The sequence below is a fragment of the Emydura macquarii genome, unplaced genomic scaffold, assembly GCF_026122565.2.
Source record: "Emydura macquarii macquarii isolate MOO-44397 ecotype Brisbane River unplaced genomic scaffold, CSIRO-AGI_Emac_v2 contig_2481, whole genome shotgun sequence".
Taxonomy (NCBI): domain Eukaryota; kingdom Metazoa; phylum Chordata; order Testudines; family Chelidae; genus Emydura; species Emydura macquarii.
The window spans coordinates 4,337,756-4,353,645 of record NW_027132618.1 but is presented as its reverse complement, the minus strand read 5'-3'; the positions used below and the strand labels follow the sequence as shown (position 1 = coordinate 4,353,645).

The following is a 15,890-nucleotide window of genomic DNA, read 5'->3' as shown; positions in this document are numbered from 1 at the left end:
TTAAGGAAGCTGCTAGCAAGGAAGAGCAGACCAGGACAAGAAGACAACCCTGGATAGGATGAGGGGCAGGAGTGGAGAGCAGAAGACACTAAGGCCATGTCTACACTAGTGAGCTTACAGTGGCACAGCTATCCCAATGCAGCTGCATCGCTATAAGATCGCTTGTGTAGCTGCTTTATGCCGACAGGAGAGCTCTTCCGTCGACTTAATAAAACCACCTCAATGGGCGGCGGTAGCTATTTCAGTGGGAGAAGTTATCCCACTGAAATAGTGCTATGCACAGGGAGCCAGAACAGGGAGGTTCAGAGGGCCATGCCCTCCGTTTTTAACATGGGCGTAGTTTGCAGGGCATGGGGTTGTGTTGCCCTCCCAAACTGCAAGCCTTGGGCAGGTGTGGAGTGGCGCTGGCAGGGGCTGCGCTTCGCGGAGGGGGAGTTCTCTCCCGTCCCAAAGCGCAACCCCTGCCTGCGGCACCAGCCTCTTCCCTGTGCCAGCTCCTTCAGTGGTTCCACCCCTGCGCCTCCTCTTCCTCCCCGAGGTCCCACCCTCTGGCCAGATCAGAAGCTGGAGATGGGCTGCCGACCAAAAAGCCAGGCTACTGGGGGGAGCCTTGGACCCTCCACCTGCCCCAGGTGGCTTGCCAGGGGGGAGGGGGCAGAGATATGAGTCTGTTTTTTGGCACCTGACCCACTGCCAGGGCAGGTGGAGGGTCTGGGACTCCCCACAGTGGCCTGGGCTCCCTGGGTGGCTCCTATCATGGCCCGGCTCTGGCTTCCAGACTGGCTGGGGGCATAGCCTCAGGATGAAGACGAGGAGGGGGTGGGGCCACAGAAGGGGGTGAGGCCTCACGTAACCCTCCCCCCCCCCACTTCTACCAAGGTTCCGGCACTCCTGGCTGTGCACACTGCCACTTAAGCCAGCGAAACTTGTGTTGCTGTGTGTGTTTTTTTCACTCCCCTGAGCAACTTAAATTCTTCCAGCATAAGTCCTAGTGTAGACATGGTCTAAGACACAGAGGGCTAAGAAAACTGAAGCAAGGTCATGCAATGCGGATGTTTGTTATTTTTCTATAGATCTGCACATCTCTCATTCTTTGTCTGAGTAAAGTGTGATTGGTTAAGAAATTCCTTTGCAAATTGGTGTGTCCCTTGCTTAGTCATGAAGTCTCTGAAAGGTGGAACTGCAATCCAGAGTGCCCATGAGGGTGGAGCTCTGAAGAGGACATGCATAAGATACTGGGAGATGTGAGGGTTGAGCATTTAACTTGTGAGCTAGGGCAGATTAACCACAGAGCCCCAGATCCAGAGAAGGGGGTCCAGATTTGAAGTCTGTACCCTGGCAGGGTACCAGAAAGGCCAGATATAGCGAAAGTTAAGTGTTCACTCAGTAAACTTAAAAGCAGTTGGGATCCAAGGTTTGATCCACTACATCAGCCAGGTAACCATCCATAAGGGGAACTCAACCAGGGACTGTAACACCCTTCTTCCCAGTTTTATTGCAATTTTTCTAAATGTTTATAAAAAATTTTTGACAGAAAACTGTGGGTTTGGCTAATTATCTGCGTTCCCAGAAAATTTTCGGTTTTTCATCAGAAAACTGAATGCACAAAACCTGAATTTTTCTGAGCAAAATCCTGATGTTTTTGGACACATTTTTGGACTACACTTTTCAGCAGTTTTCAGCCTCTGCAACCCTTCCAAAAAAAGCAATTTTCAGGCAAAATAGTGCTGAAAAATGTCAAAATCTGTTAGTTTTCTGATTAAAACATTAAAAAAAAAATGTCAGGAAAAAACAAATCAAGAACCAAAACCATTTTCCAACCTGTTCTATTGTAAATTCTTTCTCCTCAGTTTTTATACCTCAGGTTTCATCTCCCTTCTTAGCCATTTAAGACTATTTTAAATTCTATTTTACTGGCATGAATTTTATTGGTAGCATTCCCAAATACATCTTAGCTAGTTCCCTCTTTTCCCCACTGTGAACATCCAAAGCATTACTTAATATCAGATAGTTTTCTGTAACTCACTACACATTACTTCAATGTCTACTTTTCTAATGTGCCGTATTTTTTAATCACTGCCCTTTCCACAGAAACTCATCAGCATTTCACACTTGATGATAGTAACTCCTAAATTCTCTCCAAGTTCAGTGTAATTTATTATGCCTGGTTTATTCTCAGCTGTTGGGTCTAGAATAACCTCGATCATTATTTGCTGTTCAATGGCTGTATAAGGACGCAGTCTCATGCTGCTTCCAAGAATACATGTCTCTTCTTCCTTAGTTTTCCTAGCTGATTAATCAATTAACTTGCTTTGGGCCATGTTCTGCTGTTACCTCGATAAAATTCCCACTGATCCATGTAACTCAGACCAGAATTTGGTCCTCCAAGCCATATTGTTCTAAAGTTCATTTTCTTCTGCTTTATGAGTCAATGTAGCAAGTAGTGCAACCTGTCTTGTCCACTGGCGCCTCTGCCACTCCAGAATTTATTTCCAAAATACCCAATTTTGTGCCCAGAAATGCTTGCAGACATAACCGGGAAACTCCTATTTGTTTATTTGGGTTTGGAATACATGGATGCTGGTTCAGTCCTCTCACAATAACATGGAAAGAGGGCATAAGTGGGGGAAAAAAGAGAGAAACTCTGCCTCAAAATTCTCAGCCTCCATCCACCTGAATCTCTGATAAATGATGCTTCAGATGCAAGCAGCTCTGAATGGTGAGAAAGTTCAGATCCTGATTTGAATTTTTTACCCAACTTTTTTTCCATACAACAAGCTGAAACCTAAGCTTCAGATTGGAACACTCACAAATTTCTGAGGAAGTCTAGATCTGGGTCCAAGTTCAACCTTTTGAGATACCTGCTCATCTCTCACTGTGTAGACAAGGTATGTGATGGAATTGCTTTCTGGTTCTGATCTCAGAAGTCAGAGGCTGTTTCAGACTAGTACATGGCTTCACTTTGATAACATAGTTGTCATGCTTTGCACAACTCTCAGTGAGGAGGCTGGCTCCAGGGAGGGCACATAGCTTGATTTACAGGCTGTTCACACTAACTCAGATGATCTCTTTGAACCTTCACTCTATAACTACTACGCTTGTAAGTGTTGTGAAGTCTATGGTGTAAAAGCAGAGAAGAGCAAATATATTTTTATTTTTTGCTGAACTAGATTTTGGAGCCTTGGAAAGTCTGCCATAAAAAGCTGTATTGTTTATCCAGTGAACTGAAAGCTATGACTGCCACCAAAACAGTAACCCAATGACAGACAGTGAGCAAAGAACAAAGGTTATGAGATACCACTTCTTTTAATAATGATAATCCTTATGCATAGCCAAACAACAAGCATTTGCAGCAAAACTTTGCAATTCAAAAGAGGTCTGGCAGGCCTATTTTTAAAGATAAAACAAACCAAATACTTATCATTTCTCTGTTTCTTGAGTTGCATAACTTAAACATGCAAATGTTAAAGAAACAAGTGTCTTCAATTCCTATTGAGCATTCTATGAGTTCATTCATAGTTGGACTCTGTCTTCATTTTTCTAATGATCAATATGACAAGCAGTGAACATAAAAATGCAGTGAATAAATTCACCCACAGCACTGACTATTCTCTTTGTTTTTAATACTATGGTGATTTTTCAAAGTCTGTGTCTGCCCAAGTATCACAGTGATGGGCAGATCCTAGCTAGTTCTGAATGGTCTTTACACACATATAATTCAGTTTCATAACATGAGCCTATGTCAAGAGAAAATAAAAACATATGCACTCCATACAGCTTTCAATGAGAGAATTTTCTTATAGAAAATACTGTTAAGCACATTAGTCAATGACGAGTCCTTTGCTTGTGCAAAGTGTTTTCCGCCACATTAACTTTTTTCAAGGGACTGCCTGCTAGTTAAAGCTTGCGTTAGAATAATTAAAATATGGCTCCTCTCACTGGAGAGAAAAATGCATGCGTTTGGTTCCTGGGAACTGGCCAGCTATAAAAACGTGGACCTTACTAGTCACTTAAACTATAAACCAGCATAGCGCATGATCCCAGTGAAAAAGCAGCTTTTAGTATATGATACAAATTTCTGTTCTTATTAGGAAGTATGATTACAAGGTGCTGATGGTTTCCCTTAAGCCACCTGAAGTGAATACAAGGTACAACAGTGTAAGCTGTCAGCACAAATAAAGCTAAGATTTAGAGAACAGTTTCCATTCTGTATCCTATGACAGTGTCCCATGAGGAAGATTAGTATCAATCATAGGCTTATTGGAGAGGGAGACAGAATACAATGATAACCCAAAGCTATCAACTAGAGTAATGGTCTAAAAAGAAAAAGCAATCAAAGAAGAGAAAAGAATATCCACAATGAAAGACAGAACTGGAAAATCAGGGAGAAATGTATCATGTTGATGAACATGAGCTGTTATACAAGAGAGAGAGAATCATATGAACAATATATAGGCTCTAAAGAAATGGTTATTGCCTAATGTTTATCTTAAAAAGAGTGCAAATAGACATCCATATTACATCAGACTGCTTTACTTTTGTTCTGTACCTCAAACACTAGCATTGAAATGCAATAAAGCCACAAGCGGTGTCTTAACCATGCAAATTGTTATTGCTAAAGTCTCTGGAAAGCAGAGGTTATTCCAAGGGTTTGTAGACAAGATGCTTGAAGAGTTTGGTATTTTTCTTCATAAAGCCACTGAAGCCAGCCCATTTCCCTCTGTAAAAATTGGAATTGCTTCAGGGTTCTATTCTGCCCTCAAATGCCCCCTAAAGGGAAAAGTGACACTGCAGCCTTATGTTTTATTTTAAATAATCCCAAATTTCACTCCTAGAATTTGGTGTAAAACTTGTGAGCTAGAAGAGGACAAGGGGAAGAAAGCAGAATGAGTTGGAGAATTTTTCACAATGAGCAAGATGCTCTGTATTATGGATGTCTTTAACCCCTTATTGTACTAATCACTATTTAAAAGCAGTTTGTTTTGTTTTTGTTTTTTTAATTGGAAAAGCTAAACACCTAACTTAAATCTATCATCAGGAAGCTTTAAATGATATAACCAGCACTTGCTCGTCAGATAACCCTGATTCTGGAAGCAATCCAGAATCATTTTCACATGGATGGACTTCTATTGAACAGTTTTTTCAGTGCAGTAAGCATTATGTAAAGTAGCTTTTCTGCATCAGGCATGTGGGTCATCTTTCTAACTTTATTGCTCCAAATAAAAGGGATAATTTAGCCATCTAAACAGAAGCTTTGACAAACCTAGACACTCTAGAACCACAACTTCAAATCCAAGCAGGGCTAGTGCAGCCTTTCATTCTTCTGAGGGAGACAAAGTGAAATGCATAGAGCTTATTGTATGTGGATCTTTCAGCCAAGAACTTAAAAAGGAGGGGCCAAGTCCTCAGCTGGTATAAATCGACATACCTTCGTTAAAGAAAGATCTGATCCGAGAGGTCCTGTGCGGCTCTTTAAGGTCCAAATTCACTTCACCCCTCATATGGCAGCAGCAGGAATGGCTCCTGCCTACTGCTGCATCAATTCTGCTGACTACCTGATGCTCATACGCACCTACAGTCCTTACTGGAAGCTTGTTGGTTCCCTGTGATCTCTTGGCTATTTCAAAGGGGTGTGCATACAGGCCAATCATCCATTAGTGAGGAGGCAACTGATCGACTGCCCCAGACTGAGATCAATATATCTCTTGCTGATCACCCAATGCTAACAAGCTGTGAAAGTGATTGACCTGCTGTCAAATGGCAAAACATCTGTAGCAGACGCTACAGTAGCAGACATCTACAAGGCTGGAGGGTCACACATGGCTCTGAAACTGACTGCATTTTTGCAGTCAATGTGGACTCAAGGAACTAGATCCCAGGAGTACAAGGATGCATCCATCATCCACTTGTACAAGCAGAAAGGCAACAATCCCATAATAAACTATCAGGGCATCTCCTGTTGTCAACAGCCAGCATTCTTGCCAGAATTCTGCTGAATTGCCTTGTGCAACCCATTGAATAAGGACTCCTGCCTGAGTCAGTGTGGCTTCAGAAAAGGATGCGGGACTATAGACATGGTGTTTGCAGCTTGTCAACTTCAGGAGAAATATCAGGAACAAAATTCCTACCAGTACATGACTTTCATTGATCTGACAAAAGCATTGACACAGTCAGTCTGGAAGATCAGCCTTTGGAAGAAGTCAGCCTTTGGAAGATCATGGCAAAATTCAGTTGCCCAGAGAAATTTACGGCATTGGTCCTTCAGTTCCATGATGGCATGCTAATTCACCGTCATCCACAATGTGAGGGATCTGAACCATTCCCAGTCCCCAATGGAGTCAAGCGGGGCTGTGTGTTGGTCCCAACCCTCTTCAGTTGGATATTCTCTGCCATGCTTATAGATGCCTTTCATGATGTGACACTGGGATTGGCATCAGATATCGGACTGATGGCAAGCTCTTCAATTTGAGGAGACTACAGGCAAAGAAAAAAGGTACAGAAAGTGGCGGTTCATGATCTTCTGTTTGCTGATGACTGTTCTCTGATGTGAGTCTGATGTGCAGCAGAGTATAGATTATTTCTCTTCAGCTTGTGGCAACTTTGGTCTCACAATCAACATCAGGAAGACAGAAGTGATATACCAACCTGCACCAGGAAAGCCTTATGCAGCACCTACTATCACAGTAAATGGCCAAACCCTCCAGGCAGTGGACAAGTTCACCTACCTCGCCAGTACACTGTCACATGCAGTTCACATTGATGATGAAACCAATGCCAGAATTGTCAAAGCAAGAGTGGCCTTTGGCAGACTGCATGCAAATGGATTGGAGTATAGAGGCATCAGTCAACAAACAAAACTGAAGGTCTACAAAGCCTACAAAGTGTTGCTAACTCTGATGTATGAATGTGAAACCTGTACAGTGTACTGACACCATGCTATGAAGCTGAATCACATTCACATGGGCTGTCTCAGGAAACTATGAAGCTAAGATGGCAAGACAAGTTCCAGACACTGAGGTACTAATATGGGCAATTATTCCAAACATCCATACTCTGTTGATGAAACGACAGATGAGATGGGCAGTCCATGTCACCAGAATGTCACATGACCGACTGCCAAAGATGATTTTTCACAGCGAGCTAAAGGAGGGAAAGCACTCTCAGGGATGTCAGCAGAAACATTTTGAGGACTCTCTCAAGTTATCCTTGGAGCATTTCCATACTGACCAAGAGTTTGGGGAAGATCTTGCTCATGATCATTTTACCTGGCAAAGCCTCATCCATACTGGAACGACAGTCTATGAGCAGAGGAGAACTGCTGAGGCAGAACATATGTACCAGCAGCGTAAATCTCACAACAGCAGCACGTCCGCTATTAATCAAATGACCCATAGCAGTACCTCTTGTTCAGTGTGCCTCAGACAGTTCAAACTGGCCTGACCAGCCACTCACATATTTACAGAAACCAAACTAACCAGTGATGTCATGGTCATCTTCAAACCCGTGCATATTTCTAAGATACTTTCCTGTTCCTATTGCTAAAGAATAGCCAGGGGAAGTCTCTCCCTTAACCCCCCAATCAACATTTGAAACCCACATTCAAACATATAATCAGCCAAAATGCTCAGAGCCCAGTGTTTAATGTTAGGGATGTTGTTTAGACAGAACTTGTTACTGCTGCCATATCTCTGCTCTCTCCAAGAAGATCTAGGGTAAGAAAAGTGTTGGTGTTCCTAGAAAATCAAGTCAGGTAACAGCCTCTAGCATAATTAAAAAGCAATTAAGTTGCATTCCAGAGACTGGCATAAATACTGTAGGTTTATCTTACATTTCATTTTAAATTATTACATGTCATTTTGGAACAAAATCTCTACCTTTTCTAATCTAACCACACAGGGGAAAAGGAGGGGTAAGATTGTTTTCATCCAATTAAAAAACACTGAACAAGTTGCTGAAGCAGCTAATTTTAGTGCAACATGCATTTGGTTTGCATGCAGGCTGTTTTTTTTTTTTTTTTTTTTAAAAGCTTGGAAATCAGGTTTGTTAAAAAGAATTCTGAATTAAACACTGGATGTCTGGCAAAACAATAACAGGTTGATATATTTTCAAAAGGGACTGAAATTGTATTGTACGTAATGGCAGTTTGTTAATGCAAAAACACCCAATAATGTGTATTTTAGCCACCAATGGATTTTTTTTTAAATGATCGCTATTCCCAGAGCAATGGACCAAATGGCCAGTGTAATCAGTGTAGAGAAACAATACCAAAACTTTTCTAAACAACAAATGATCTTTCTGACATGTCAGAAATACATACATCGAGAAAGTTACTCCTCATGCTCCAAGGCATAAACCAACCTCTAACTGAGGGGAGTTAGGAAGTAACATTACTACGGGGTAGATTATTTCTTAACTGCCTTCTGTAGGGTTTATTGCACCTTCCTCAGATGCATCAGTGGCTGGTCATGGTCGGACACAGGATGCTGAACTAGACAGAGCACTCGCCTGAGCTGGCATGGTAATTCCTATGTTCCTATATTCAGGAACAGTTATAGGAAACATTGTTTTAAACACTTACTTTATTAATCATTCTTTGAAAGGCTAATAAATCTGTCATGGACACCTACTAATTGCTAGTACCATCATCAAAGTTGGAAGTGTCACAAGCTTATCCAAAAGGAATAAAGGTGAAGAATCTAACATATATTAAAGAGCTCTGAGGGCAAAAGCCTGTCATTTTCCAGATGAACTTGTAGTCTGTGTGATAGTAAATGATTCATAATGATCACCAAATTTGAAAACAAGCCTCCATGTGGGGACAATCTGATAAGGTTAGGCAATTTTGGGACTATGCAACAGCATCAGTTATGGAATGGAAAAGTCTCCCTTCCCTGAAAAGGTGCAATAATTCTGTATTGCTTCATTCACTAACATCAAAGGACACTTGCTTTCATTGATTAGTCTGGGGGACTCAACAAAAAGAAGGGAGGTGTGTGCCCAAGAATGACTGGCATTGATCTTTACTTATGATTCCAGACACCACTTGGCCTGACAATTGATGGGAAATGAAGTCTGATCAATTTCAGTCCACTGTACATGGTTTCCCTTTGACTGACCTGCCAAATCCTTGATTGAATAATTAGTTCAGGTATGAGTATCAGATATTTTGCACAGTGCTCTCAAGGCAAAATCCTAATGTAATGACAAAATGGACAATCCTGCGACTCTGATTGCTTTTTCTTTTACTTATATGATTTAAGCCTCCATGTCATCAAAATATACAACAAACAGCATAATTGTACATGAGATGAAAAAGTAAAACTTTTGCATGAAAATCTAGAGGTTAATGCAGCTTTGATTTTACGGATAGACTATAACCTCATCAGAAAGAAGCAACACAGCTATTTCCTGTTCTAAGTATCAGGAATGCAGTGGTATCTCGGATGCAAATCACTGAGATTCAGAGGAAGCCAAACCCTAGTGGTGTCTTGGCATGGCAAAGCTCTATGGCTCACATCTTCCATTATGAGGGTGCAAAGGTGGTTTTAACCGAACTCACCCAATCCCAAATTGGATGTGCACCAAATTATTCCACTGGCATAAATCAGAGCAGCTTGGGGACTGCTCTAAATTACATGATGCCAATAGTCCCTTTGATATACCAGCCAGAGATTGATATGGAACAAGAAACTGTGTGACCCTTCTTTATTTTCTCAAGCCATCTGCTCTTCACTGGTTGCAGGGACACGTGTGTAGGAACAAGTGGTGTAGGAGTTGCTTCACCAGCTGCATACCACCGCAGGATCCCCCAACACTATGCCATGATACGTTTTGTTGAGTCAAGGCGGGGAAGGACAAATCTGGGCCAGTATCTCCAGAACGTGTTGCAGATTGTAATTTCACCAGAGAAATATAACAAATGTTCACTTTCTATTCTTCAGGCAGTACGTATGATATGAACAAATCCAAAAAGGAACAACAATTTGTGGAATATTGATCTAGTTGAATTTAAAAGTGGGGGTTTTCTGTGCGCTCTTCTTCCCCCATCCACAAATACCTTCAAGGTTTAACATGTGTGTTCATGTCTTTTTAACATGTTTATATAAAAAAAAGTAATGCTTTGAAAGATATAGTTCAGAAACGATAAATTAACTAATGATTAACTAGCGCTCACATCTATGTCAGTCACCCGCCAGGCAAAGATATCCTAAATCCTCTCTCTGGGCCAGATTTTCAGACAAGAATCTCTATTTTCAAAGTACAAATAACTGCAAAGTAAAATGTACCTCACTTAGACGTTGAGCACCCCCTCTCCGCAATCTGAGAGCACACTCACAGATTTGGACCTGGAAGTGGCCTAAATTCTAAGCACAATTTTTTGGTGCCTAAAAATGGAAGCCTGGTTAAGTTGGAGTCGAAAATTTGGCCCTTTGTGCTGTAGCTAATTCTTAAATGCCAAGCCCACATGCCTGGATTTCATACCTCTTTCATTCCCAAGTATCCTTGCACAATGGAGGAGTCTAAAAATGCCATCCATCCTCCAGGTACTCCTTCATTTTCGCCACAGAGTACTGCCTGGAAATCACCCTCCCTCCTCCCACCCCTCCCTTAACAGCCTGTGAAAAGCAAACATAAGAGAGGAAAATAAGATGAAAAATTTCAGCAAACAAATGTCTACTAAGCTGCAGGAAAATGCCAATGTTTTAAAGAGCAGCAATGCAGAAGCCATCTTATTCTACCTCTCAGTCAGGTGTGCCTCATTCCTTCACATGTTATGTTGGAATAAATCTTAGTACAAAGCAGGATTTAGCTTATTAAGTCTAAAAGACCTTCACTATTCTTTGTGCTGGCCAGGGCTAACTTTAGGATGCATAAATAGACGAGAGTTCTAGTCTGTCAGCCAACAGCACCTGAAATAATCCAAAGAAAACAGTTGGATTTGCCTGATGTGCTGGTAACAGGTAAAAGTATATGATATAGCTTTGGACCCACAGACAGCTCATACTGGACAATTATACCATTCCTGCCTCAACACATTGTTTTTAAATTGCCAGAAAATACTGTTCCGAAAACGTTTGCTGGCTGATTGTCCTTTGATTCCGGCACTTGGTAGGTGTGTGTAACAGCCACTATATGTCACAATGTATTTCCATGGTTGTTGCTGTAATGCAGTAGTTTGCATAACACTTTGAAGTGAATGTTCCTTAAGAAAGGAACTCGGTATGACAGAGGCAGCACTTGTAAACTATATGTTCAAGTTTAATGCATATTTTTCATGTAGATTCAGCCTCCTTTTGGAACAGTGCATGAAAGGGGGAGAATTATAGTCATGAACTGCAAATAAGGAATGTGACAGAAGTTGAACGGATAGCCATCGCTTCAGTGAAAATGCTGACTTACATGCATGAGCTATACGCACTATACAAAACTTGAATATGGGAATAACGTACATATTTACTATATATACACAGGTGAATATAGGCAGTAGGAATCTGGCCCTGTGTATTTTACTTTAAATGTTAAAATAGCTTTTTCTTACATATTTTAAGTGGTGCCCATTTACTTCAGTTGCAGATCTGGCCCTCTATTATTATATAACACTTTATTACAACACTTTTCACAAATGACTAATAGTACAGAACTACCAGTGCTAACCTACCAAGGGCAAAAATGCTGTTACATGCCTATTTAAAAACAAGGGGAAAAAAAAACAAAAACTGCAGCCCTCTTTGCTAACCTTCCTCTGATAATCCAGTGCAATTTGTGTCTATAGTGTGTAATCTGTCCATCTGTCTCTAAGAGCACTAAACTCTTTCTCCATGTTGCGTACAGCTACATCTTTAGAAAAAATGCCTCCTGTCCCCCTGAAGGACAGAGCTGTAGCCAACTGATGAGGTTTGTAAATGTTTTACCCCACCCGGATTAATTAAACACAAAAATGATTGCCAGAATTCTATTTGTTCTTCTTAACCAGAGCAAATGCTACAGAAAGCTCACATAAAAAGTTCCATCTTTAGCAAAATTGGCTCTAGGAATCAATCAACTTATCTTCTCTCTGAAAAGCTAGGCTGTCTAGAATTTTACATTTGTGAAAATGGTTACTAGACATTCAGTAATAATGACTAAATTATGAGCTGACAAGACTTTAAAATAATTTTCTTCTGAGATGGTTAAAATTCTGATTCTGCTCAAAAACAAATGTAAATTATTTACACTGTAAAGAAATGGTAGATATCGTACATTATAGTGCATGTGGGTACATAATTCTTATATACATGGACAGTAATAGTACACTATATATGCACAGATAATATAATAGAATTGTAAGCAGAATATTTCTACCTTGAACAGTTTTCTACATATTAACCATTCTAACTAATAGCATGGCTTCTCTTATTTGATGGATTTATTAACTACTGACAGTTTTTCATTCACCTAAAGCTTCTCAAATGAAGAAAAATGACAAATGCTTAGCAGGTCAGATAAAACGGATACAGTGGATAAAGAAAATCCAGGTATTTCAAAAGAAACCTGCAACCTCAGAAATAACATTTACAAGATGGATTTTTTCAAGCAGCAATTTCCATTTACTGAGAAGTAGGTAAATGTAGAATAAAGTCTAAGGAAAGGTATTATATGTTCTCCGTGAAAATTAACAATACCATGAAAGAGGTTTCTCTTTATTCACCACCAGCTATGTAATGTCTCCTCAGTAAGGAGGAAATCAGATTTCTTCTTTACGGTCACTCGTTTCCTACTGTCTAACCCACTTCAGCAGGCATTCAAAGCCAGGCTGACTGAACTATTTTCTCCCGATTCTGAGCTGACAGTCTGCTTTGACTTTCCCCTCAGCTGACCTTGGTCCAAGTTTTATTCACTGCTAACTTCACAGTATACCTTTCTTTTAGGGGCAAAATCTCTCTCCCATAGATTCTGCCACAATAGTGATGCAAATAAGGATGCACATCTGGTAAATTTGAAATTCATTTAAAGGTCCCTGAAAGTCATTTTGTAGGACACGAGAGAGTGACAAATCTATGAAAATCCAGGCTGTGCTTTGAATTTCAGGATGGTAGCGAAGGCAGCTGGGCATACTGTTCACAGTGAGTAACCTATCCAGTGTACTTCAGTCTTTCTCCTGTTCTCAAATTATTCATCAACAGACAGTTCATTACAAATGTGCTTGCCATTTGAAATGGGCTGCCAAATGTGTTATATGAACAATTTCAGCTTACGGATTGCTTGTGGACAGTGTTTCCCAGATATATTCACTATTTGTTAATACAGCCGAACGACTGTTACCTGTCTTAGGCCATGTTTACACCAGTGAGCTTACAGTGATACAGCTGTACTGATGCAGCTAGCACTGATGTTAGATCGCTTGTGTAGCTGCTCTATGCTGACGAAGAGAACTCTTCTGTGTTCTGTCCACATAATAAAACCACCTCCATGACCGGCTATGCTCTCCTGCTGACACAGCGCTGTGCACGCTGCCATTTACGCTGGCAAAATTTATGTTGTTTTTTCCACACCCCTGATGTGGCATAAATTTTGCCAGCATAAGTGGTAGTGTAGACATGGGCTTAGTCATATAGTATTCTATCTGCTCCCTGTTTGGAGGAGTATAACTTTAATAAAGAACAGGAGGGCATGATCCAGTCAGGGGGCCCTGATTCTTTCAGGAAGAGGGTGGAAGCAGTTCCTAGAGTACGACCTGACAGTTCAGGGAATTTTTGGACCTTTTTCTTTCTGGGTTCTTGCATGAGGCCTTCCGTGCCTGAGGCAGCACTGCTAGAGAATCTAGGTTACTGTAACACTGTAGTTAGGATCGGCTCTAAAATTTATGACACCCTGTTGCCAGTTCTTGTGGATTTTATCCCAAGTCTCAAGATATTTGATTTATTTTTTTTAAATAATCCCTGGCCCCCAGAGTTGTGGACTTACATGAGAATCTCATCTTTCATTTAAAAAGCCCTCATAGTTGCAGAGAAAAACTGGAAAATGTGACCCATGTGCACCCTAACTACTCAAAAACCAGAGGGCAAATAAAATGAACCCAAATTATTTTTTTAAATCTAATGATTTTTAAGCCAACCTCATAATTTGTAAGCAGCTGGGTTGGTCACAAAAATAACTGCATGCAGAGAGTGAGTGAGTGAGTGTGTGTCCATATACAATGCAGACTGTGACTAGGTATTTACCTGGTTTACCTAATTGCTTCTGTATTCAGTCTGTAGTAAGGCATTTTGCATTGTCCTAACTATGAGGCTGGAGTCACATATCTCCATAACTGTTTAGTGCCAGGACTTCGGTCTAAGGTTTGGAAAAAACCGTCCCTCACCACTGGCTCTCTCTCACCACTTAATTCAACCTAGGCTCTTCTTCTGCCCCAAATCAATAAACTTTGGGTTCCCATCTCCCCAAACTAAATTAATTCTACCCCAGCCCCAATAAACAAATACTGTCCACATACGCACCTCTTTGCAGGGTTTGTTTGGAGCTGCTAAGCCTTGAGACATACATTAGACACTCAGCACCCCAGCAAATCTTCTCCACATTGCCATCCTGTTGCTTTTCTTGATCCTCCTCCCACATCTGAAGGAACAGCTGCAACAAGGGCTCCAGCTACTCTCATCCCTCCCCCATCCACTCAAAGGAGAAGCACTGCACCTGAGCCTCTCTGTCTGCCTGCTTTACTCCTCTGCCTCTGCAGCTCGGTCCTGAAAAAAGAGCAAGGAGGTCAGGGTCCTCTCCCTCATCCCCTGTTAGAGAAGTAACTCTGTCTGTGCCTTTCTTCCTCCCTCCTCTCTAGGGAAGAAGCCAGTGGCTCCCCAGCCCAACTCAGCTCTCTCCCTTGAGCTCAATTTCTGCTCAGCATGAGTGAGAGGATCTTTCGAGCCCCTGGCCTCTGTTTGGTTCCTCGAGCTCACTTAGGGCAGGCAAGTAGTGACAATTTGAATGATAGGAATTTTTTTTTTTTAAATGGAATGAGATTTTAAGTGTCTCACTGAAACACTCACCCGTCAGAGACATTACAAGCTGCTGTAAAAATCGATCCTAAATGAGTGAGTCACCTTCTTCTCAGGCACTTGGCAGGACTGATTCACATCACAAGCCACCACGGCCTGCTGGCATCATCGGGGCAGCCTCAGCAGAGCGGCTAAGGACTGAGTGGATATGGAAGCTGATTAAAATCTCTCATTGCTGGGATAGGTCGTCACTTCAGAGTTATCCCAAGGTCTAACCCCAGTGTTGCCCAACCCTCCCCTGGTGTCCAAACAGAAAAATCTCTTGCCTGCGCTTGAGGTAGCTTTAAGCCTTGGCTAGCGTACATAACTGAGAGTGTAGCTTTGAGCCCCAGTTTTGCCCCCTATTTTGCAGTGAGGACACTGGCTAATCAAGGTGTGTGCTGTGAGTCCTCCACCACCTCCTCACAATTCCACCTGAGCTGTATTTTCTTGCCCTTCACCTCTCTCTGGCATGGGTAAGGCTTTACAGTGGGGACCCTAGACAACCCTGAGCTCACTCAGTAGTGAAGCTACATCTGTAAAGGAGGGAGCAGAATTCCATTGACGGGATAGTGTGGGAAAGCTTCCTTGTCTCTCTCTCTGTGTTGCTGACAAGCAGAGGACCACAGCTCTTGGTCTGTCACCAATCAAAAAGAACTAACTTCATTTTGGCATAAAAAAAGGTTATCCTCCCAGTGAGCAACATTTGCTCTATTTTGCTAGGCGGTAAATACATAATAGTCAACAGTCATAATAGTCAATAGTCAGCACCACAACAATCCCTTTCTTACACAAGCCATTTAACCCCACTGCAGTAACTTCCAACCTTTCAAGGATTTAAGGCAATTCCCAGTAAATTTCTGTCTGGAGGTGCCTTTGTCA

At 41.5% G+C, this 15,890-nt stretch overlaps 1 protein-coding gene across 4 annotated transcripts in view; it reads right to left on the bottom strand.

Moving 5' to 3' along the window:
• Positions 1–15,890, bottom strand: part of ST6GALNAC5 (ST6 N-acetylgalactosaminide alpha-2,6-sialyltransferase 5) — an 89,995-nt gene that overhangs the window by 28,131 nt on the left and 45,974 nt on the right. Inside the window, exon 1 of one of the 4 annotated variants that reach the window (XM_067563328.1) lies at positions 14,478–14,589. The exons of the other annotated variants lie outside the window; for them this stretch is intronic. Within the exon in view, the coding sequence (XP_067419429.1) occupies positions 14,478–14,519 (42 nt within the window). The 5' untranslated portion in view covers positions 14,520–14,589. Of the gene's footprint in view, positions 1–14,477; positions 14,590–15,890 lie in introns of those variants that run through there. 4 annotated transcript variants of the gene reach the window in all.